Here is a 22,334-nt window from a genome sequence, read left to right as displayed (position 1 = left end):
TAGGTCTGGGCTGGATGCCTCCTGCACCTGACGTCTGTGGCAGCAGGCTCAGGTCCACATCCCTGCCCTCCTCACCAGTACTCATCGCAACCCTGGACAGGATCTGCCCAGCACACCCCATCCCACACACCAGAGCACAATGTTTTAAGGAGTTAAGTAGTCGTCCTGCCCTCTGGAGAGCCCAGGGGGCCCTGGGATTCAACACTGACCCATCTGGAGTCTGCTGGCCTGGAAGGGGAGCATGTGGAGATGCAGCTGTCTGTCGAGCCTGGCCCCAGAATGGGGAGCTTGCAAGCTCTGCCCTACATCTCCTCTTTCAGGAGTGGAGGGCAAGAACTTTGCCCCTGCAGCCCTCTCAGGGCCCTCTCATCCTCAGCCCACCTGGAGCTACCCATGCCTTGGGTTTTCCAAGCAGTCCCTGAGGATGAGGCCAGAGGGAAGCCACAAAACCCAAAGGAATGTTTGGCAAACAAAGTGCCGATGCAGCACAGGGCAGTAAGTTCCAGAGCCTCTGGTCTTGATTTGCTTATTCACAGAAGAACCATCAAGGGAAACTGGAGCAGGGAGGAAGATGGGAGAGGGATGAGGCCCTTAGAAGCTGGGTGTCTTCCCTGAGAGCCCAGGGGCTGGGCACCCCTCATCTTCCCTGGACCTCAGTGTCTCCAGGTGCAACGTGACAGGGACATCAGGTTCATAAGGAACTGCTGAGGTCTGTGATGATGACAAGGGCGAGAAGGGTCTGGATCCCTGCTAAAGCTGAAGGCCACCATGAGACTCCTGTTTAAGCTCTTGAACTCCCTCTGGAAAGGAGGGTCAGGACTTGGATTGGAAGCTGACATCATCTCTAGACATAATCGCTCTGGAAGCGTCAGCGTTTTTGCAGTTTCACACACAGCCTTGTTTTCTGAACATGAAGCCATGTGTGTATGTTGGCCAGACACACACCATGTGTGGTCCTGCCAGGACAGCGTGTACTTTGAGCAGGCGGGTTCAGAGAGGCCCTGGGCTGCTGTGGACGCCATGGCTCCCACTGCCGCACCCCAACCTGGTTTTCGGCTGAACCCAAGCGGGGCTACGTGGGAGCCAGAAGGAGGGGGGTCGGAGTCAGTTTCCTCCCCAGCCCTGTGTGGGTCCTTTCGTGGTGCCTGCAGTCTGGCTGCTGCCTCGGGCAACCCCAGGACTAAAGCACCAGTCTGTACAGCGGAGCTCATGCTAAACAGGGCCAGCCTCCACTGGATGGCCAGAGTCCACCACAAAAAACAGATGTCACGGTGTCAGGACCAGGGTTCAGCTCCAGTGCCAGAGAGAGAGGTCCTAAGGAAAACATGCTAAAAGTCGCAGCATCCTGTTTATTTATCGATATAGTCAAGAAATATTAACTGAACACCTACTATGTGCTGGGCAGAGTGCTCATCACACCACTTTCTGCTCCACACTAACACAGACACACGCACACACTCCGCACTGCACTGCTCTCACTTCTACACAGCCCAGGCTCCCTCATCCTAGGCCTTCACCTTGGGACCCTCTGCCTGGGGCTTGTTCCCCTGTCCCCTCCCTCTTTGTCTCCATAAGCCCTACTCATTCTTCAGATTAAATTTCATTCATTTCTTCAAAGGGAAAACTGTGAGTCACACCCCCCCCACACCTCAGGTTACACGCATTCACACATATGCTCACACTCACATGCATGCACTCCCAGAACACCTGGTCCTCCCCACAGGAGCGTTTTCACGCCCATGCATGCACTGTGCAGGGTTGCGCTTCTCTCGGAGCACAGGCCCTCCACCAGGGCTATCTTGAGATGTTCGCTTCGCCAAGTCCTACGTCTCCCCCTGGAGACTGACTACTTCACTCCAGAGCCCCAAGGTCGAGCCCGCTGCCTGGCACAAAGCAGGTGCTCAAACAGTGCTGGTGAATGAATGAGCGAATGACTGAGATACAAATGCACCCACATCACCCTTTTCCTTAAAGGCTGCATTGTGGGAAGGCAAGTTAGTGACTCAGAGAGGACGTGCCCAAAAGCAAGAATAGGGTGGGAGGGCGGCAGAGGGACCTGGTATTTGAGTGCTGCTCTCTGGGCCTTCAGGTGTGTAAAGTTGTGAACACAACCACCTTAACCTGCCTGGCGCCCTCCCTGACTACCGACTACCGGCCTGGCCTGGACACCGTGGAACGGCCAGACGAGTTCGGGTTTGTCTTTAACAACGTCCAATCCTTGCTGATTTACAACGACACCAAGTTCATCTACTACCCCAACCCGACCTTTGAACTGCTCAGCCCAACTGGAGTCCTGGACCAGAAGCCAGGATCCCCCATCATCCTGAAGGTAGGAGTGAGGGTGCTGCACACCCCACCTCCTCCGGCCTGCCTGGCTTCCTGTTCTCTCTGTGCATGTGGGCTCACAGAGCTGTCACCTCCCAAGAGCAGGAGCTTGTTTGTGGACATCGACCCATGGCGTAATATATCTTGCCCTGGGGATTCTCCAGAAACACTTTAGAATGTTTCTGTTTGTTCCTGGGAGCTCTGGGAAGCAGAGGCTCTGCAGTGAGTTGGAAGTAACTGCTTCCATTTACTGTCATTTCCACGGCCGCAGGGACCTGCACACGTATTTCAAGAGTCACAGTGCCCTGGGACTGTTCACCAGCGTTTTGTTACCCCTCCACTGTCATCCAATCCCATGAGACCTCCCCTAAGTATTCTCGTTTAGAGTTTAGTCTTCACTGCCTCTTTCCCACCCTCTTCTTCACCTTCATTCTCTCCTTCCTGTGTTTCCTCTCTAAGTTGTGGCTATTAGAAGTCACCTCCAGTCAGGTCCGGGCTTGGTGGTTAGGGCGGCTGGATCCCACATGGCAGATGGTGCAGTTCAAGTAGCTTGAAAACCACGCTGGGCGTCTGTGTGTGTGTGGCAAAAATCCTGAAAGGAGAATGGAGAAGGGACTGTGGCCATTCTCCTTGGGGGGCGCTTTCTCACTATTCCTGTCTCTCTCCAGCAAGTGCATACACCCTGTTGCACACTTAAAAAAAAAAAAAAAAAGAAGAAGTCACCCCCAAAACACTGCCCGGGAGTCATTCATTGGCTTTTGCGCTGCTACCCCTACCCCATCTCCTTAGTCTCTTAGGTAGACAATTAACTTTGTGCATCTGTGTCAATTATTCCTGCTAAGATCACTGTTCTCTACAGGGCAAGAACCTCTGCCCTCCTGCCTCTGGAGGAGCCAAACTCAACTACACAGTGCTAATTGGAGAGACCCCTTGCGCCGTCACCGTGTCCGAGACACAGCTTCTCTGCGAGCCGCCCAACCTCACGGGGCAGCACAAGGTCATGGTGAGTGGGCCCCTCTTCTACTGCTTCCTCCCTCCACACCGTGCATGCGTGGTCTGTCATAAAGGAAGGCACTCTCTTCCGCCTCGTTGCCTGACTCACACCCTCTTTATCTCCTCATCTCCGTGTCCGACATTAAAATGGGTAGAAGCTGAGCACACAAGGAAAGGCAGGCAGATGCCAAGGCAGGAAGTTGCTTCGTATCCAATTTGCACTGTGTGGTTGTGGTCTGTCATGTCCTTCCTCACACTGTAAGGGCTGGATGGCATGCCAGGGCTCTACACCTGTGTGCATCCGTGTGCGTCTGTGTGTGTACAATGCACAGGTTCACGTGGGCGGGATGGTGTTCTCGCCTGGCTCGGTGAGTGTCATCTCAGACAGCTTGCTGACCCTGCCAGCCATCGTCAGCATCGCAGCCGGCGGCAGCCTCCTGCTCATCATCGTCATCATCGTGCTCATCGCCTACAAGCGCAAGTCTCGAGAAAACGACCTCACGCTCAAGCGGCTCCAAATGCAGATGGACAACCTGGAGTCCCGTGTGGCCCTGGAATGCAAGGAAGGTGAGCGGAAGCCAGCCCTTGCCCCCTGACCCTTGCTCTTCACCAGCCGTGTGACCTTCCTCCCGACCAGCGGCTCCCATCTGTACTCCCGTCCCTCCCACTCAAGCCTTTATATGCTGCATTGACCTCTGCTTTTCTAGAAACTCCCTTTGCTTTTAGGGCCCAAAGAGTCCTATTAAGAATTTCTACCACAAGAGGACCCAGGTCCCATTACATTGTTCTGGTCCCTCTTGGCCCTAACTCTCTGGCTCACTCCCTGTCCCTCTCAGGGCTTCAATGTCCCTATAGTATAGGTCCCTCATATGGGAGTGTCTAGCTGGTTTTTGCAGAGCTGTCTTTGCAGCAAGTGGAAGCGCAGATGGGAGAGGCAGGAGAGCACCTCTCCCCCTTCCCTGCCACCTCCCCCAGGGTTTGTTTTCTGTCAGTGCTGCAGGCTGAGCGCTCGAAGGCCACCTGCCGCTTACTGGCGTCCTTGGCCATGGACGTGTGTGGGAGTAGAGACTGTGTTTTCTACCATCTCCCACGCATGCACAGCCACAGGTGACAAGTGTACCTGTTGTCCTCTCTGACAGAGGACACACCAGGCTCTCTGGGTAAACATCTCAATTAGGAATCAAAACATTTCTCCTTTTGCTTCAAGTGTTAAGTCAGAAATAAGCCTTCTGCTGAATTAAAGGGAAAAGCCAGGCTGGGGAAATGGGTACGGTGATGGCTCTTCCTGGTGCCAGCACTGGAAAGTTTGGGAGAAGAGGGCACCAGGGGGACAGGCCTGCCACCAGCTGAGACCGCTGGAGCTCTTTACTGCCCAAACTTGCGGTCAGCTGAGCTTCTGATGACCAGGGATCCCCAGGGATCTTGCATCTTGAGTTATTCTCTGACTTGGAAGAGGACAGCAATGTGCCTGGTCTGGTCTTTGCTTGACACCCTCAACCACTGTCTCTCACCTGTTTCAGCAGTTCCAGCATCTTCAGGGAATTACCCAGTAATGATGTCCTCCCTCTGTCTGTGTTTTAACTACATCTGTAATATGTAGAAAGAAAATTCAAGATTATAGATAAGCATAGAGGAGAAAACAATGTAAAAATCACCCATTTTCCCATCATCTAAAATGGCAGCCTAGGACTATCTGCTCCCCCAGCCCCCTGTGGAGACACACCCCTGCGCCTCTGTCTGTGCACACCAGGTCCTCCCCTCCTCCTTCACGAACTTCGCCCTCTTTCTTTTCTCGAGTGGGGCTCCCCCTCAGTCTCCCTGTCTGCTCACTCTCACAGCTTTTGCTGAACTCCAAACGGACATCAACGAGTTGACCAGCGATCTGGACCGCTCAGGGATCCCCTACTTGGACTATCGTACTTACGCCATGCGAGTCCTGTTCCCAGGCATCGAGGACCACCCCGTCCTGCGGGAGCTGGAGGTAACGCCTGCCTCCCTGGCACAACCACCCCGCAGGGACACAGGGCTGGGGTTGCCCAGGAACTCTGCAAGGGGCCCAGCAGCACAGGGCAGGGTGACAATGGGGAGGGACGGGGGTCATCACAGCATCACAGCAGCCAAGCTCTCAGGAAGGTCACAGTCAAGGGAGCACCCTGGCTCTTCCAAGTGATTCTGGGGGAAGGCTCATTGTCATCTTTTTACTTAATGACTGAATTAATGAACTAAGATCCTGCCTCATTCTACAATGGATTTAAAGTGGTTTAAAGAAAGACATAGGATTCTATGAGGCTTGTTTGTTTCTTTGTTGGTTTGTTTTACTAGAGGTAATTAATCAGGACAGAGGGGATTAAGGGGAGACTAGTAAAGTGAAGAAGCCTGGTGGCTATCTCCTGTCACGTCCTTGGCAAAATCAGATGCCTCTTCTAGTGGAAGGTCAGAGCCCACTGCAGACTCCAGAGACCAGTCACCCCGACACAGGGGGTGTGTGAAACAGGATGGGAGCTTGTAGGCCTGGTGCCGAGGGTCCATGGCCAAGGCTATTGGTGCGAGCCCAGATAGGAGGCCAGCGGCCTGCCCCTTCGGACCTGCCGGTCACTCCCCCATCCGCCCCACCACAGGTGCAGGGCAATGGGCAACAGCATGTGGAGAAGGCCCTGAAGCTCTTCGCCCAGCTCATCAACAACAAGGTGTTCCTGCTGTCCTTCATCCGCAGCCCTTCATCCGCACCCTGGAGCTGCAGCGCAGCTTCTCCATGCGTGACCGCGGCAACGTGGCTTCACTCATCATGACGGGCCTGCAGGGCCGCCTGGAGTACGCCACCGACGTGCTCAAGCAGCTGCTCTCTGACCTCATCGACAAGAACCTGGAGAACAAGAACCATCCAAAGCTGCTTCTCCGGAGGTCTGACCCGCAGCAGGCGGGGAGAGGGGGAGAAGGTTCCCATTCCCAGAACTCCCGTGCAGAGCAACCTGCATCCTTGCGTCTCCCAGTGCAGAACGCAGGGAGGCTGCAGTGTCAGAAGCCCCCAGGGAACAAAGGGACACAGGCCTCAGTTGGACCCCCAGCTCTGCCACCTGCTAGCTCTGTGATCCTGGGCCCAGACCGTCTCCTTCCTGTCACTCAGTTTCTTCCTGGGAAGTGCGAGTAACAACACTTGTGTCGCAGTCCCTCTTCACATGCTTTTAGAGCTATGCGGTCCAACACAGCAGCCACAACCGCGTGGAGCAAGGTTCTGTAAAATGCAGTCCCTCCGTCCTGCCACCACGTTCCAGGTGCTAGATCGCCATGTGTGGCTAGGGGTCACCATAGTGGACAGCACAGATAGAGAGCATTTTCTTCATCGTAGGCGGTTTGACCAGACTGTGGTGGGGCAGAGATTGGGAGCGGCCTGTCCCTCCTGTGCCCAGCTTCCTGGATCTGAATCACCAGCGTCCACCACCAGTTGCCACTTTCCTGGGAAGCAAGAGGGATGGAAACCCCTGAGATCACCCTCTCTAGGGACGACTGAGATCCAGGTGTAGCTTTAGAGCTCCTTTGGCAGCAGGGGTCGGAACCCTCCTCCTCTCCAGTCCTGCCAGGTCCCACGTGGGTAAGGAGGGCGGAAAAACTGTTCTGTTCTAGGAGTGCTGAGCCCCCAACCTGCCAATCTGAGCCTTAGAAAGTCTCATTAAGAACTGTTGTATTTAAATTAGAGCTAATCTCAGGCACAATGCAGGCAGAGGTGCTGGGAGGGGCTGCGGAGAAAGCTACAATTTCTTCTGCTATTGTCACTCTCTCCCAGGCCCAGATCGCTGAGCAGCCCTGGGAACAGCCTGGGATTTGCTGCAACCAGAGGGTATAATTTGCACCACGTGCCATGCCGGGAGTTAAAATACCCCTCGGCACCCCCATCACTGAGGGTCTGTCACAGCAGCTTTGTTTCTTCCCAAGTCCCCAGATCTGGACTCGGGGAGGGGGAGAGAGGGAGTGGCACCTACAGAAGCAGATCCCCTGTGGGCTAAGCACTCAGGCACAGCTCTGTACCTGCAGGGCTGGGATCCAGGACCCCACAAGGCAGCAGTAATGAGAGTGAACCCCTAACAGCGCTTACCAGGTGCTAGGCACTATTCTTAGCATGTGGTGTGCATTAAGTCATTCAACCTCGATAATGACCACGGTGGGGGGGGAGGGGCAGATAATGACTTGCTCAAAGTCACAGGGTCAGTACATGGCAGAGTCTGGATTTGAACCAAAGGCAGTCTGACCCTGAGTGTTTGGAGAGGAAGGTCTCAGGTACCTTCCAGATAGGCAAAGCAGAGTACTCGGGCATGGAGGAAATCCCAGGGGGACAGGCAAACTCTCTTCATCACCCCAAGCCAAAAGGCGTATGGAGACTAGTCTTTTACAGTGCTGTGGGAGGGATGCAGATGCCTTTACCTGCAGTCCCTGTCTCAGAAACAGCAAAGCACTTTGTAGAACCACAGAGCATCAGGGACAAGAGGTCTTACCCTCCCTTCATTTTCACAGGAAGTTGGGTACCAGAAGAAAGCCTCCCCTGGCCCAAGGCCACACTTGCAATTACTGATAGAGCTGGGCTCAGACCTCGGTGTCCTGGCTCCCAGTCCTCTCTTCTTACATGCCCTGTGGTTCTCTGGGGTCACTGCCCATAAACCATCCAGCCCTCCTGCTCTGTAAAGGGTGACCCTCCTCCCTTCTCCCTTCCCCAGGACAGAGTCTGTGGCTGAGAAGATGCTGACCAATTGGTTTGCCTTCCTCCTGCACAAGTTCCTGAAGGTGAGAAAGGGAGTGTGCTGGGCCCAACGCCAAGAGCAAACTGGCTGACTGCTCCTCTGAGCCTAGCCTTCAGAGCTGTGTGGGGTCCCCATCCCTCAGGAACAGGAACCTGCTGCTCTGGGTGCTCCAAAGCCAACTGGGCCTAGGAAGCCCCTCTCCTCCTGCCCCAGCTCCTGCATGACCAGGAGAGGAGGGGAGAGTGAGCAGCCCTAAGGACTCAGCGCCCACACCTGCCCGTGCCCTGCTGTGCCCACAGGAGTGTGCCGGGGAGCCGCTGTTTATGCTGTACTGCGCGATCAAGCAGCAGATGGAGAAGGGCCCTATCGACGCCATCACGGGCGAGGCCCGCTACTCCCTGAGCGAGGACAAGCTCATCCGACAGCAGATCGAGTACAAGACCCTGGTGAGGAGCCCAGAGCTCAGCGACACACGTGCACCCCCTGCCTCTGGTCTCCACTCCCCCTCTGACCACCGAGGCCGTCTAGTGGGAGACCCACAGGGCATATCAAACACTGTAGAGCAACACGGGCAGGCCATCCCATTTGGTGGACCCTAAGCACTCTCAGTGCCTCAGTTTACTCCAAAAAGTATTAAGGAGAAAAAGTAGTCACTCCCTCCACTAGGTATGGGGTAGTTCTCATGTCAGCATGCCCATTCCCAATACAGACGCTTTGGAGAAGTGTCAGACCAGCCCTTGAGACCCCCCAGAACCATCTCTAAACCCCTAGGGTATCTCATTCCACGGGTGTAGTCTCCCTAAACTAGAAAGGTGGATCCCAGTTCTTTGAGAAAAAAGGGATGGACACAGTAATTCTCATTTGTTTGGCAATGGCAGGAAAGAGAGAGAAACTGAGGCACAGTCCAGAGAGACCCCCTATTTCCTAAAAAGAGGGTGGGTCTTAGAAAATTTGGAGGTCTTGACCCCTCTTCCTCAAACTGTTCTTTTTTATTAGAGATTATTGTTAGAGCATGTGCACTTGCCAGAGAGAGACAGAGAGACAGAAAGCAAGAAATCACCCCCCAGGGGAGATGACCACACCACAATCCCTTCTTCTCCATTCTCCTCTTGGGATTTTGGGCACGCACACACATGCGCCCAGTGTGAGTTTTAAATTGCCGGGTCTGGGACTTAAAGCACAGTTGACTATGTGGGAGTCCAGTGATGTAACCATTATGCCATCTGCTGGTCCCTCAAACTGCTCTTTCAACTCTTGTCCTACTCACCCTCTGTCCCCCACTTGCAGATCCTGAACTGTGTCAACCCTGACAATGAGAACAGTCCGGAGATCCCAGTGAAAGTGTTAAACTGCGACACCATCACGCAGGTCAAGGAGAAGATCCTCGATGCCGTGTATAAGAATGTGCCCTACTCCCAGCGGCCGAGGGCTGTGGACATGGACCTGGGTAGGAAGCATGGTGGTGAGGCACGAGGCGAGGGTAGATAGGCAGCTCGCTACAGGGGAGGATGGGAAGCCCTGCCCTGCACACACCCTCCTGGGGGCCTGGCTGGGTCAGCTGAAATGCTTCTGCCTTCGTTCAGGCACTGTGGGCATGCATGTAACTGTCTTGGGGGGTGCGGATGTACATGTCTCCCCTGCCCCCTTGCTCCACTTTGACACACGGGCCCCTAGGTGTCTCTAAGCTCTATCACTGGCACCGGCTCCAGGGAATCAGAGCAGCCAGGTCCCTAGAGGTGGTACGACTGGGTGAGACTACCTTGCAGCCCCCTCCCCTCTCACACTGCTACCTACGCCTCCCTCTCCACTCAGAGTGGCGCCAAGGCCGGATTGCGCGGGTCGTGCTGCAGGATGAGGACATTACCACCAAGATCGAGGGTGACTGGAAGCGGCTCAACACGCTAATGCATTACCAGGTGAGGGTGGGGCCTCTGCCTGTGATCCTGGGCTTCCTGCTAGAATGTGGACTTCCAGAACGATCTCTTCCTTCTGAGCCCTGCTCTAAAGCCTCAAGTCTGAAAGTGGTTTTTCTTCTCTCCTTTCCTCTTTCTCCCCATACCTATACCAGTGATTCTCAGCGGTAGCTGTCAGAATTCCTGAGAGGGGCTGGCCCCATGAACTATTGATTAAGGGAGCCAGATCCCACATGGCCAACTGTGGTTCAAATCCTTGCTCTGGAGACTTGAAAAACACTCTGGGCATGGGTATACGTGAGCCCCAAATCCCAACTGCATGGGGAAATGGAGGAGAAGGGATTACAGCATGACAACATCCCACTGAGGGGATGCTTTTTCCCTCTTTCTCTTTCTCTGGCAAGCACATGTGCCTTCTGGCAATTCAAAAAGAAAAAAAAATTACTGAGGGGACCTATAAAAAGCACAAGTGACCAGATCCACCCTCAGAAATGGACTTATGTGGTCTGGGGTAAGCCCTAGGCATTTCTACCCTGTGTATCTCTTCGTCTGCAGAAAAAAAATTGCATCCAGTTGTTCCCCCTTACCTGTGGTTTGGCTTTCAGCAGTTTCAGTTACCCACAGTCAACCATAGTCCAAAAACGTTACGTGGAAAATTCCAAAAGTTAACAATTCCTAGGTTTTTATTTGTGCAATGTTCTGAGTGTCACATGAAATCTCACACCATCCCTCTCCCTCGCTCCCTTCGTCCAACATATCCTGCCCATTAGTCACTTGGTAGCTAGCTCGGTTATCAGACTGAAAAAACATGGTATATATAGGGGTTGGTACTATCTGTGGATTCAGACATCCCCTGGGGGTCTTGGAATGTGTCCCTCACTGGGGGGGGCGGGGGGGGGCTGATTTATTATGAAGTCCTATAAGATGCCTGGCACTTTCTCTCCTGGGCATTTTACCAATGCAGTGTACACTGCCGCCATGCAGTGTAGCTGGGATGAGGTGGACTTGTCTCCAGGCCTCACATTTTGCTACTTAGTAGCCAGCACCCTTGGGAAAATTATTGGGTTGTCGGAAAAGTCACAACGTGTTTTTCTATGCAAAAATGCATCATCACTTTCCCGCCAACCCAATATTTAAGCTCTCTTTCTCTCGCATGGTGATCCTCGCCCCATACAGCAGTGTGGAATAGACAAAAATGTTTAGCACACTGCCAGGCACAATGAATGAGCAGTCAAAAAACCCCAGTACAAGAACCTAGTCTGGGAGGAATCCATACTCACCCCCCTCACCTCCTCTTCCCTCCCATGGTAACCACTCACGACTAGGGGTCTCTGTAAGATTAAGCACAGGTAGACAGGTTGGGAATCAGGAAAAAATACTAAAATAGAAATTGGAAATGAGAGACACCAAGGGAAATTAAACCAACCAGAGGAAGCGCCTCAGGCTGCAAGACCCATGGGACTGTCTGATTAATAACATCCTTCTATATCCAGGCCTGGCAAAGGGAGGCACGCAGAGGGGGTCCCAGGCCTGGCTTTCCCCAGGCCACCAGGAGTGCCTGGAGCTGGCTGGGATACTCAAAGGCCACAAAGCAAGCAGGAGGCACTGGGGACAACCCCAGTGCTCCTGTTCAGGCTCCATCCCTCTCCCTGGTCTGCATCCTCATGCTGACACCCTGCGTGGATCCCCACCCAAGATAGAGAGGGTGTGTGTCACAGGGAGAGAAAAGGCTTTGACAGCTGTATTGAAAGCCCCATTCTCCACTTGCTAGTGGTGAGAATTTAATCTCTCCAAACCCTGAATTACTCATCTGTAACATCGAGATAACAACCATAACTTGTGAAGGTGTGAAGGTGGATGGAGGGATTTAGAAACAAAAGATGAGGTACCCAGGATGCATACTTACTTACAAAGGAGTTGTAATTACTCCCTGTTAATTCTACGCACATGCACACACACGCGCGCGCACACACACACCAACCACCACCATTTCACGTGGTGCTTAATGCACCTGGTGGAATGATTGTAATGAACCAACTAGAGCTGAATAAGAAAGTGCAAAAGATAATAGCATCGTGCCCTCAAGTTGTAAGTTTTTTGAAAGGCAGGAGACGAGCCTTTCTTCTGTCTCTGATGCCCTAATGCTTGTCAATGGGCTGTCCGTCCTACAGTTCCCAATCAGAAGAACGGAATATTCTGTTCTTGTGGTGCTCATCATACAAAGCACTTTCAATTCCCTGATGTCATTTATCATTCATGTATTCATTCATTCCTCAAATATTTACTGAGCTTTACTGAGTACAAGGCACTTTCCACACGGAGCCCTGAGTGACAGGGGACAACAGGGAGTAGTCTTTCCTTTGGGAGCCCACAATGATGACGCTCATAATAGCAACACTAATAAGCAACAATGGGTATTAGTGCTCGCTGGGTGCCGAGCACTGCTCTCAGCCTTCGTGGGTTTTCACTCCTTTCATCCTCACAATCGACCTAGACATAATCGGTAACTCCACTGACAAATGAGGGAACTGAGGCATAGCGAGGATAAGTCACATGGCTGACAAGTGGCACAGCCCAGGGCAGACCCAGTCAGGCATCCCAGCCATGAGCTTGCACTGCCTGTTACTTAAGAGAGAGAGAAACCAAGGACAAAGAGGTTTAGTGACTAGACCTGGAATTGAGTTGAACTGTGGTCATGTGAGTCACCTTGTGAACCTTCCTGTAGGTGATAACAAACCATTAATGCCAACATGATCTGTTCTCCCTGGGAGTGTAAACCTCTGCCCCTTCCAAGCTCTCGGAGTATCATTTTCCGACTGTCAGTGGCAAGGTGAAAGACAAAGGGGGAGAGCCCCCTTCAGTTCCAGACCTGGTGCTGATGGTGCCAAGAGCTGGCAAGGCCAGGCACCTTCCAGGCACAGGACCAGTGAGGACTGAGAAGGCTTCCTATCCATCAGGTTTTTGGTGTCAAGTCAAAGCACTGCCCTCTTATTACCCTCCCTGGAGTCAAAGGTCCTCAGAACCCCTACAGAAGAAAATCTGCATAATCTTAATTAACAAAGAGATGTTAAAAAACTTCCTGGGCTCCTGCAGATTTATAGGGAGGGTGAAATTAAACACCACCACTAAAAGCGGCTATCAGAGAATCTCGTTAGCACTAATGTTCATTTATAGTTTGACTTCCCAACATTTAATTCTTTTTTGGTGGGAGAGAGGGACTGACAATTTAAGACCCAGAAAGATGGTTTTATGACTGGTCCAGCTATAAATCAAACTTATAAAGTTCATAAAAATTGTTAAAATAAAAAATGGTTTAATAGGAATGTTTTATGGCCCATAACATTATTATAGCTGTTTTATTCCCTCTGCGTTAGGGGTTTAATTGGATCGCCACAATTCTGGGGATTCTCCATTTTTATTGGATGGAGGGTAATCTTAAATCAAAAGGGCCCCAAATGTCTTCAATATGGCTCCTCATTTATCAGTCCTCTTCCCTGGGGCTGGATGCTGAGCCTGGCCGCCTTCAGAGAGCCTGGAGCAAGGCCCCATCTTTCCCTTGTGTCCCCAAGGACAGCTGTTCTTTGGGTCTAACTATTCAAGGTAGCCCAGGCACTACAGGACCCAAGTCAGAAAGAAATCAGAAGCAAAAAGGAAAATGGACTTCAGACCAGTGTGACTTGAAATAAAACCAAAAATTAAGACATATAATGAGGAGAATATGCGCTCTGGAGCCTGACAGACCTGGCTACAAATATTGGCTTCACCATGTATTAATGATGTGACCTTGAAGATAATTGCTTAGCTTCTCTGCGCTTCCGTTTTTTCATCTATAAAATGGGAATCATTATAGCTAACTTGCAAGGCTGATGGGAGGTCCTTCTAGTCCAGCACTGTCTTGTAGAAATGTATGAGGAGACTTCATAAAGTTCATGAAAGGGGCTGGCAGGTGGCATGGTAGTTAAGGTCTGGGCTCTCTCTCTCTTTTTTTTTTAAAGAATTATTTTATTGAACTTTATTAATTTATTTTTTTATTTTAATTTGAACAGAGAGGAACAGAGTGAGAGAGAGTGAGGGAAAGCAAGAAAGCAAACTGCCAGGTCTGGGACTCAAACCATGGTTGGCTATGTGGGAGTCCAGCGCCCTTAACCACCACGCCACCCACTGGCCCCATAGGTCTGGAATCTCAAATGGCTGACTGGTTTGAATCCCAGAACTGACAGCTTGCTTTCTTTCTCACTTTCTCTGTCTCTGTCTTTCTCTCTCTCTGGTCAAATTAAAAAATAGTAACAACAAATGAAATTAAATAAATAATTATTTTAAGCTCAAAAATATTTCATTTAATTTTGGTGCAAAAATAATTTGAAACCTATGCATTGTTTTCATAATATACACTTTTCAGAAACCTTTAGAAGACCCTTCCCCCATCATGTAACCACAGATGCAAGCCACATGTGTGATCTTAAATTTTTCACTAGCCACATTAAAAAGTAAAAATAAACAGATGAAATCAACAATATATTTTATTTAACTCAATCAGCCTAAAATTACCATTTCAATGAGTAATCAATATAGAAATATTAATGAGACAGTTTACATTCTTTTATTTACACTAAGTCATTAAAATTCAGTGTGTATTGTACAATGATAGCACATGGCAATTCAGACACTGACAGTGTGTCCCAATCTGGACTAACTACATTTCAAGTGCTCAATAACTCCATGTGACAGGAGCTACCATATTGGTCAGGGCAGCTGCAGCCCAATAAAACCTCAAAACACAGCCGGAATGGCTATTTCTAGTCTTCCTGAACTCTGCTCTCTACCCCAACCCTGTCCCATAATCCTCTACCGCTATTTGACTATTCATCCTGCTAAGACATCTAAGTTCACACATTCTTTGCATTTTGCACCCTTCCAGGTGTCAGACAGGTCAGTGGTGGCTCTGGTCCCCAAGCAGACCTCTTCCTACAACATCCCTGCCTCCGCCAGCATCTCCCGGACGTCCATCAGCAGATACGGTGAGCACCATGCAGGACAGCAGTCTAGGCAGCTCACAGTGGAGTAGTCTGTGGCCCACCGGGTCCACTCACCACCCCTCTAAGGGCAGGCAGCCCTAGATGATGCCTGGCCTCCATTCAAAGCTCTTGCTCAGTCATTTTCTTCCTCCCTCATCTAGTCATTCCTGCAGCAGTTTGTCTCCCCACAGCTGTGGAAGCAGGTGGCCCCTATGCCCTTCCCTTGACACCCCAGGCCTGTGAAGGAGTGGAGTGGCCCTGAACCAGGGAGGCACCTGGATGAGTTCATGTATCCCAATTTGCCTGGGCCAGTCTCAGTTCATGCCTATTGTCCTGGCTGAATTATGAATCCTGCTTCCTTCTGCTCTAAAAATGTACTACTTTAGACAGTGATCTGGTCATTCTAGCCCTTCCATCCTGAGGGATGCTTGACCCCCCAGCATGAGGCAATGAGGTTGGGGCAATGAGGTTGCCATGTTTCGCTCTTTCTGATTCTCTCTTCTCTGGTTTCATGTATGTGCCAAAGCTTTGGCTTTCCAGGCAGGGGCACCAGACTGAACGCAGCAGCAGCTCCTAAATAGGCTTAAGAATTCCATACCCTGGGCCCTGAGAAAGAAGGGACCCACTAACTCCCAAGAAAAGCATTACAACTGATAGCTCCTTAGTGTCAGATTTTTACTAAAGCACCCATGAAAATATCCACCAAATGATTATTCATTGTTGGAAGCATCAAAGAAAAAAAAAAGGGACTCACAAATTCCCAAGGGTCTCTCCAGCTCACAGAATTTCTAACTCCTTTCTTAAAATGACTTCAGGCTCCTCGGTCCTCATGCCAACCAAAGATCTCTAAAATAATCCACCCAAGATGAGGCCCCAAGAGTCCTCTTCCAGTTGAAATAAGTGTATTCTAAGTGTCTGCAGCAGGACGTTGGGGATTCTGAAAGGATCTTGAAGGATTTTGCAGGCAAAAATCTAGAAGCAAAGATGATGATCCTGTCATTCACAACCCCACCCCTTCTCAGATTCTTCCTTCAGGTACACAGGCAGTCCCGACAGCCTGCGGTCCCGAGCCCCCATGATCACCCCAGACCTGGAGAGTGGGGTCAAGGTGTGGCATCTGGTGAAGAACCACGACCATGGTGACCAGAAGGAGGGTGACCGGGGTAGCAAGATGGTGTCTGAGATCTACCTGACCCGGCTCCTGGCCACCAAGGTAACACTTGCTCTGCCCGGACCAGGGAGGGTTCCTCTGAGGCACGTCCTGCCCCTCTACAACACAGGGAGGACGGCCTGCAGTCTGCCCTAGCTATTCAGATAAGCTACAGTCCAGGTCCACATGCGGGGCTCCAGGGAGGTTGGCCATTGCTGTCCTCTACCCTTTGAGAAAAACAGCAAGGATGCCATTGCTGTCTGCTCCTTCATCACTTCAGAGGAGTAGCTTGCTCACTATGGGATCTCTTATCCCTTGGGGAGATATCAGGGCTTTCTTGATGGTGTTAGCTGCACAGATATGATGGCCTCTACCATCACTGGCATTTCTACCCCTTTTCTGGCCACAATAGGAGGGAAAGCATGAAGGGCCAGTCCTGCTGGTAAGCCCATCCCGCTACCCCCAATGTTGGTGGAAGTGAGGCAATGTCTTCTACCTTCCCCAACAGAGGGCAAAATATGCCTGTAAGCATGGCAATCATACAGCCAGCATTTCCTAGGTGTGGCTACATTTTAAAGACCCTCTGCTAATGACCCTACAACAATGCTGCTGAAATTCTAATGCAGTGGCATCCAACTTCACCCTTAGGCTTGCTCCTGAAAATGGCCCACAAATAATCGACCAGACCTCACTCACATCTCCATTTTTGCTTTGCCTAACATGCTCAGCATACCAGTAAAAGACCAATGAAGAGGCAGCAGGAAAGCTTAGAGGTTTTGCTGATCCTCAGAGGTGTGGCCTGAGCCTGTAAACTGTGGCACCCAGGCTGTCTTGCCTCTGCCCCTCCACGGCTCTGTAAACTTGGGCTGTGCCTGGCTGTTCTTGAACCTAGACTCGCACCTGCAGACCATGCTCCAGACACCACCTGGCTCAGGCTGCTACTACCTTCCCACTTTCCTCTTATCAGACCCTCATGGTCTTGCATACTCCTGCCAAGAGATGCCCAGTTTTCCAGCTTGTTTCTAGGAACCCTCTCCAAGCTGGGCTGGCAGCCTGGTCCCTCTCACTTGCCTGATGAAAGCGTGGACTCAGCACTTCCTGTTTTCCTAGCAAGGGCTCTGTGCCCACACCCGACGGACACAGCATAAAAGTGGTGTGTGGTTACAGGCTGGAGGAGAGGTGCTGCCTGGGGCCTCCCCCTCCCTGACTCCCCAGCCTGGACCCTTCCCCACCCCCACCACACCCATTGCACAGGCTGGTATCTCAGACCAATCTCCAAGACAGGATTGGTCAAGGCACCAGCTGGTGTGCCGTCTGCTGCCTGCACCCCCATCCCCTCCATCTCACACTCTGCCCCCACCTCTTTCCAGGGCACCCTGCAGAAGTTCGTGGATGATTTGTTTGAGACCTTGTTCAGCACTGTGCACCGGGGCAGCGCTCTGCCCCTGGCCATCAAGTACATGTTTGACTTCCTGGATGAGCAGGCAGACAGACACAGCATCCATGACACAGATGTGCGGCACACCTGGAAAAGCAACTGGTAAGCCTAGGGAGGTACAACCTGGAAAGGCCACGAGCTGCTCAGGGTGGGGGCCTGGATCTGGGAGTGTGGCCTGTTCTTGGCTGGGGCTGGGTGATGCAGGTTTCTAGAACAAGGAGCCACATGTGTTCGGCAGAGCAGCATGGTCCCCAGGCTGCCTCCATCAAGAGGGCCTGCCTGGCTGGAAGCCCGACACCAGGCTACAGGCTTGAGCGCTGCTCGTTCAGACTGTGACCCTTCCTAGGAAGAGCCTGAGACTGCTGGTTCTCAGGAGAAGGGAGCTGGGGAAACGTACGAGAAGAGCCACATCTGAATCTGGCAGCAGAGCTTCAAAGTCAGGCACTGTAGGCATTTTGAGTGGGGCAAAATCCAATGCGCTTCCTGAGTCAGGGAAGCCCATGTTAGACTGAGATCCTTGGTGAGACTGCCAGCGCTGGGGAGGGAAACTGTACCTGCGATGGCCTGAGCCCACTGACTGAAAATGTCATTGCCAACGATTCCTTCAGGCCACGCCATAACTTGGTGCTGCTGCCTTCAGTGTGTCCTCTCTAAACTCACCTCCACACCCAGACCTACAGTGAGAGAAGAGTCCCTCTCAGGCCCGGCGTGAGACTTTTCTCTCTTGGGTTTTGAACCTAGACCGCAGACCATACTAAGGACTGGCTTTCAGGTCAGACAGGACCTGGCCAAGAGCCAGAGTCAAAAGGCTTCCTCTGGGGAAAGTGCAGGGAGGAGGGGAAGCGGGAGGTCCAGGCATTCGGGTTGGGCAGTCAGCCCATGCAGCTGTCTGGAGTCAGCGGTCTCCTCAGAAAACAGAGCCGACACAGATGGGCCCAGGCTGTTATTTGGGAATCAAAAGTCCTAGCAACCAACAAAACACTTTGGTGAAAGCCAACCCCAACCCCAACCCCATATTCCATCCTTCTCTGGGATGTTTGGTCGCTGAGCCCTCCTGAGTCTGCAGCTTTGATCAGTGTCATGAGTGGAGAGGATGGGGTGGCCGCAGGGCAAGGAACACTGTACCGGGCACTGTCATCGGCATTTCTTGGGCAGGGCCATGGCTACTCCTTTGCTTTGGAGGATCCCCAGCCCAGCCCTGGGAGTAGACAGTTTCAGGGAAATCAAAGAAGGTTCTGGGTTACCCCCACCTCTGTGCTTTCTATGTGTTGGCCAGACCCAAGTGGTGGAAATACACTACCCTGGCTTTGTGGTGGGGAGAGAGTCCCCTTCTTCAGACTTCAACCAGCAAATGTCTGAGGAAAGATCAGAAGCCCCCAAAGCTACCAGAGAAAGAGGAGGGCAGGAGAGATTCCTCCCAGGTTCCAGGAAAGTGAGGGGTTCTGCTGCCCTCAGAGGATAAGCAGGGATCATAAAACAAGGACTGGGTGTGAGAGAAGCCAGTCTTTCCTAAGACCTGGCATGACTGAGCCATGTGGGGAAGGGTAGAGTCCATGACAGTCAAGAGAAAATAAAGAGAGAGGGAACAACACCCCAGGCGAGGAAGACCGGAGGGAGACAAGGTTTACCTCACAGGGGAGTCAAGAGTTAAGGCCCTGTAGGCAGCTGGAAGAGAAGGCAGAGCTGGAAAAGGAAGCGAAAACAGCAGCTGTTCTGGTTTTGAAGGAGAATAAATGGGCTTATCCGCCTTATGGCCTAAGGAGCCCAGAAAACTCATTCTCCGCTGATTATAAATTCCCGAGTTGCAGAAGGAAGTCTCCTAACTACCGACTGGCCCCTCTTGGGGTGGAAAACCCTGTGAGCTGCAGTGAGTCATTCCCGGCATGCCAACAATGGCCTCCTCTTCTCCTTCTGCCCCTGCCCTGGGGAGAGTCGTGAAAGAGCTTCCCCCAGGGGAGCCTATTGCTGGGCCCAGTCAGGCCTGGCCAGCCCTGGGAAGCAGCTCCTGCAGCCGGGCTGGGCGGGCAGTGCAGGTGGCGCCCTTTGTGCCCGCTCCGAGGCAGTGCCTGAAACTGCCACGGCGTCCTTCCGGACAATGGCCTCAGGCACTGTGAAGGGCCGCTAGGGGACTGGTGGCTTTGTTTGAACCGCTGAGAAAATCGTGCTGTCCTCTGTACTTGGGCTTCCCTGGGGCACAGAGGCCTTCAGAAAAACTGCCAGGAGGGAACAGGATCCACCCACACCCACCCCTCGGGTTTAGAGAGGAGGGGGTCAGTGGTCATTAGGGTACAGTGGCACCTCTCCCTCTCTCCCAGGGTCAGGAAAGGCAGAGGCTAACGGCTGGACCACTTTTATACGATCTCATCCCCTTGCCCTTGGAGAGACAGTCTGCCCTTGGGGTGAGGGGAGGAATGTCAGTAGGCAGCATACGGTACATTCTCGGGTCCACCCTGCCTCTTCCCACAGCCTCCCTCTGCGCTTCTGGGTGAACGTGATCAAGAACCCCCAGTTCGTGTTTGACATCCACAAGGGCAGCATCACGGACGCCTGCCTCTCCGTGGTGGCCCAGACCTTCATGGACTCCTGCTCCACGTCGGAGCACCGGCTGGGCAAGGACTCCCCCTCCAACAAGCTGCTCTATGCCAAGGACATCCCCAGCTATAAGAGCTGGGTAGAGAGGTCAGTAGCACCCTCAGGACAGGCTGAGGCTCGCTCCACTCCCCACCCCGTGTGCACCACTGACTGAGGTTCCTTCAGGACCTCACACTCCCTCTCCTCCTTCCGTGTTCGAACTTTCCGCTGTAGGGAGGAAGGGTGGCTATTATCACCCTGCCTGCCGTGTACTGAGCACATACTAAGCACCCAGGGTTATGATGAAGACTGTATATGGATCATCTCATTAAAATGTCCAACAGGGTGCCAGCCCATGACCCAGAGATGAAGGTGGCTGGATCTCCCATGGCTGATTTCTCAGTCCAAGTCTCTGACCCAGTGGTTTGAAAAACTGCCAGGGCACGTGTGTGTGCATGCCCACAATCCTGAGAGGAGAGAGAGGAGAAGACACTGTGGTGTGAACATGCCCTTGAGGGGGTGCTTTCTCACTTTCCCTCTCTCTGTCTCTCTCCAGAAAGGACACACACCTTCTGGCAGATTGAAGAAAAAAGAAAAGAGTGCCCAGTGGGATTGTGAAGGGTTATTATCCTCATTTACTGATCAAAAAACCGAGGCATATGAAGGGCACATACTAGCAGGTGGCACAGCTGGGATTTGAACACAAGCAGTCTGGGCTTGTGTTCACAATGCCTCTGCTGGGCACTGCTGCCAGGATCCTTCTACTAGATGGAGTTTCAAAAAAAAAAAAAAAATCCAGGGACCAGCAGTTAGCATAATGGCTATGTTGCTGGACTCCCATGTAGTCAACCGTGGTTCAAGTCCCAGACCTGGTGGCTTAAACTCACGTCAGGCGCGTGTGCGTGCATGCCCAAGATCTCAAGAGGAGAATAGAGAGGAAGGGATCGCGGTGTGGCCATCTCCCCTGGGGGGTGATTTCTCGCTTTCTGTCTCTCTGTCTCTCTCTGTCTTTCTGGCGAGCACACACGCCCTATAGCAAAAACCTCTCCAAAAAAAGAAAAAAAAAAAAACTCCAGCCTCTTGCAGTTGAGGCCAGAGGAAGCCACGTTAGCAGAGAAACAGGGAGGCAGGAGTAACTGGGGACAGCAGAGCTCACGAGGGACCTGGGGCTGGGTCGGGTGCAGCCCCGTGTTGCTGAGCCTCTCATCACGGAACCTGTGCTGTCCACGGCAGATACTACGCAGACATCGCCAAGCTCCCTGCCATCAGCGACCAGGACATGAATGCCTACCTCGCCGAGCAGTCCCGCCTGCACGCCGTGGAATTCAACATGCTGAGCGCCCTCAACGAGATCTACTCCTATGTGAGCAAGTACAGCGAGGAGGTAAGACAGCCCTGCAGGGGACTGACCCATCTGCTGCAGCCCAGGGCAAGGTGGCCGAACAGGCAGCCTTTAAATAACTACGATAGAGGGTAATTTAGAAAATACGTTCCTGGAGTCAAAAGCCCAAGAGTTCAAAAATCATTACCATTCCTTTGTAAGGCAGCCTAACCTCTCCTAATTCACTGAATGCTTTCTAATACGTTTCATTGTCTCACACTCATTGTTCAGGCAATAAGCAACACTTTTAATAATTCTATTGTTTTCAGTACAAAGTGTTGTAGGATTAATTTCATACCTTCTTAACAATGAATCAAACAATTCTTTGCACTTTGAGTAGATCCTGTCAGTTATATACAGACAGACAGGTGGACCTTAACCTGAATAGAGATGGACTGTTTTGGGAAATTTACAAGTCATGCATTGGCACTGGACCTGAAGGAAGTGGTAGTACAGGTTGAGCATGCTAATCTAAGGGAGGATGACATGGCCTGCAGGGGGCCAGCAGGTGACGTGATGTTAAAGGTGCTGGACTCCCACATGGCCACTGTGGTTCAAGTCCTAGACCTGGCAGGCTTGCTTTCTCACTTTCTCTCTCTCTCTCTCTCTCTCTCTCTCTCTTCCTCTCTCTCTCTCTCTCTCTCTCTTTCTCTCTCCCTGGTGGGCACACATGCCCTATAGCAAATTTCAAAATAATAATGAGTAAAGTCTAAAAAAAAAAAAAAAAAATCTAAAATCTGAAACTTTTTGAACACACTGGCATGATGCCACAAGTGGAAAATTCCACCCCTGACCTCACGTGTTGGGGCACAGTCAAA

General features: G+C 51.9%; 1 protein-coding gene and 1 long non-coding RNA gene across 2 annotated transcripts in view; one reads left to right on the top strand and one right to left on the bottom strand.

Moving 5' to 3' along the window:
• Positions 1–22,334, top strand: part of PLXNA2 (plexin A2) — a 228,781-nt gene that overhangs the window by 204,717 nt on the left and 1,730 nt on the right. The window contains 15 exon segments of the mRNA XM_006159313.2: positions 2,090–2,329; positions 3,185–3,328; positions 3,651–3,885; positions 5,157–5,299; positions 5,937–6,032; positions 6,035–6,219; positions 8,025–8,091; positions 8,348–8,494; positions 9,336–9,495; positions 9,861–9,964; positions 14,880–14,979; positions 15,999–16,189; positions 17,497–17,666; positions 20,031–20,243; positions 21,369–21,519. Coding sequence (XP_006159375.1) covers positions 2,090–2,329; positions 3,185–3,328; positions 3,651–3,885; positions 5,157–5,299; positions 5,937–6,032; positions 6,035–6,219; positions 8,025–8,091; positions 8,348–8,494; positions 9,336–9,495; positions 9,861–9,964; positions 14,880–14,979; positions 15,999–16,189; positions 17,497–17,666; positions 20,031–20,243; positions 21,369–21,519 — 2,346 coding nt within the window.
• On the bottom strand, positions 3,794–5,324 carry LOC102498146 (uncharacterized). Its single transcript, XR_336133.1, has 3 exons — positions 5,243–5,324; positions 4,830–4,905; positions 3,794–3,869 (listed from the first exon to the last, which is right to left on the bottom strand). It is a non-coding gene; the product is annotated as an uncharacterized LOC102498146 (long non-coding RNA).

This window comes from Tupaia chinensis, unplaced genomic scaffold (genome assembly GCF_000334495.1).
Source record: "Tupaia chinensis unplaced genomic scaffold, TupChi_1.0 Scaffold000627_1, whole genome shotgun sequence".
Taxonomy (NCBI): Eukaryota; Metazoa; Chordata; class Mammalia; order Scandentia; family Tupaiidae; genus Tupaia; species Tupaia belangeri.
This window is presented reverse-complemented; position numbering and strand designations above follow the sequence as displayed.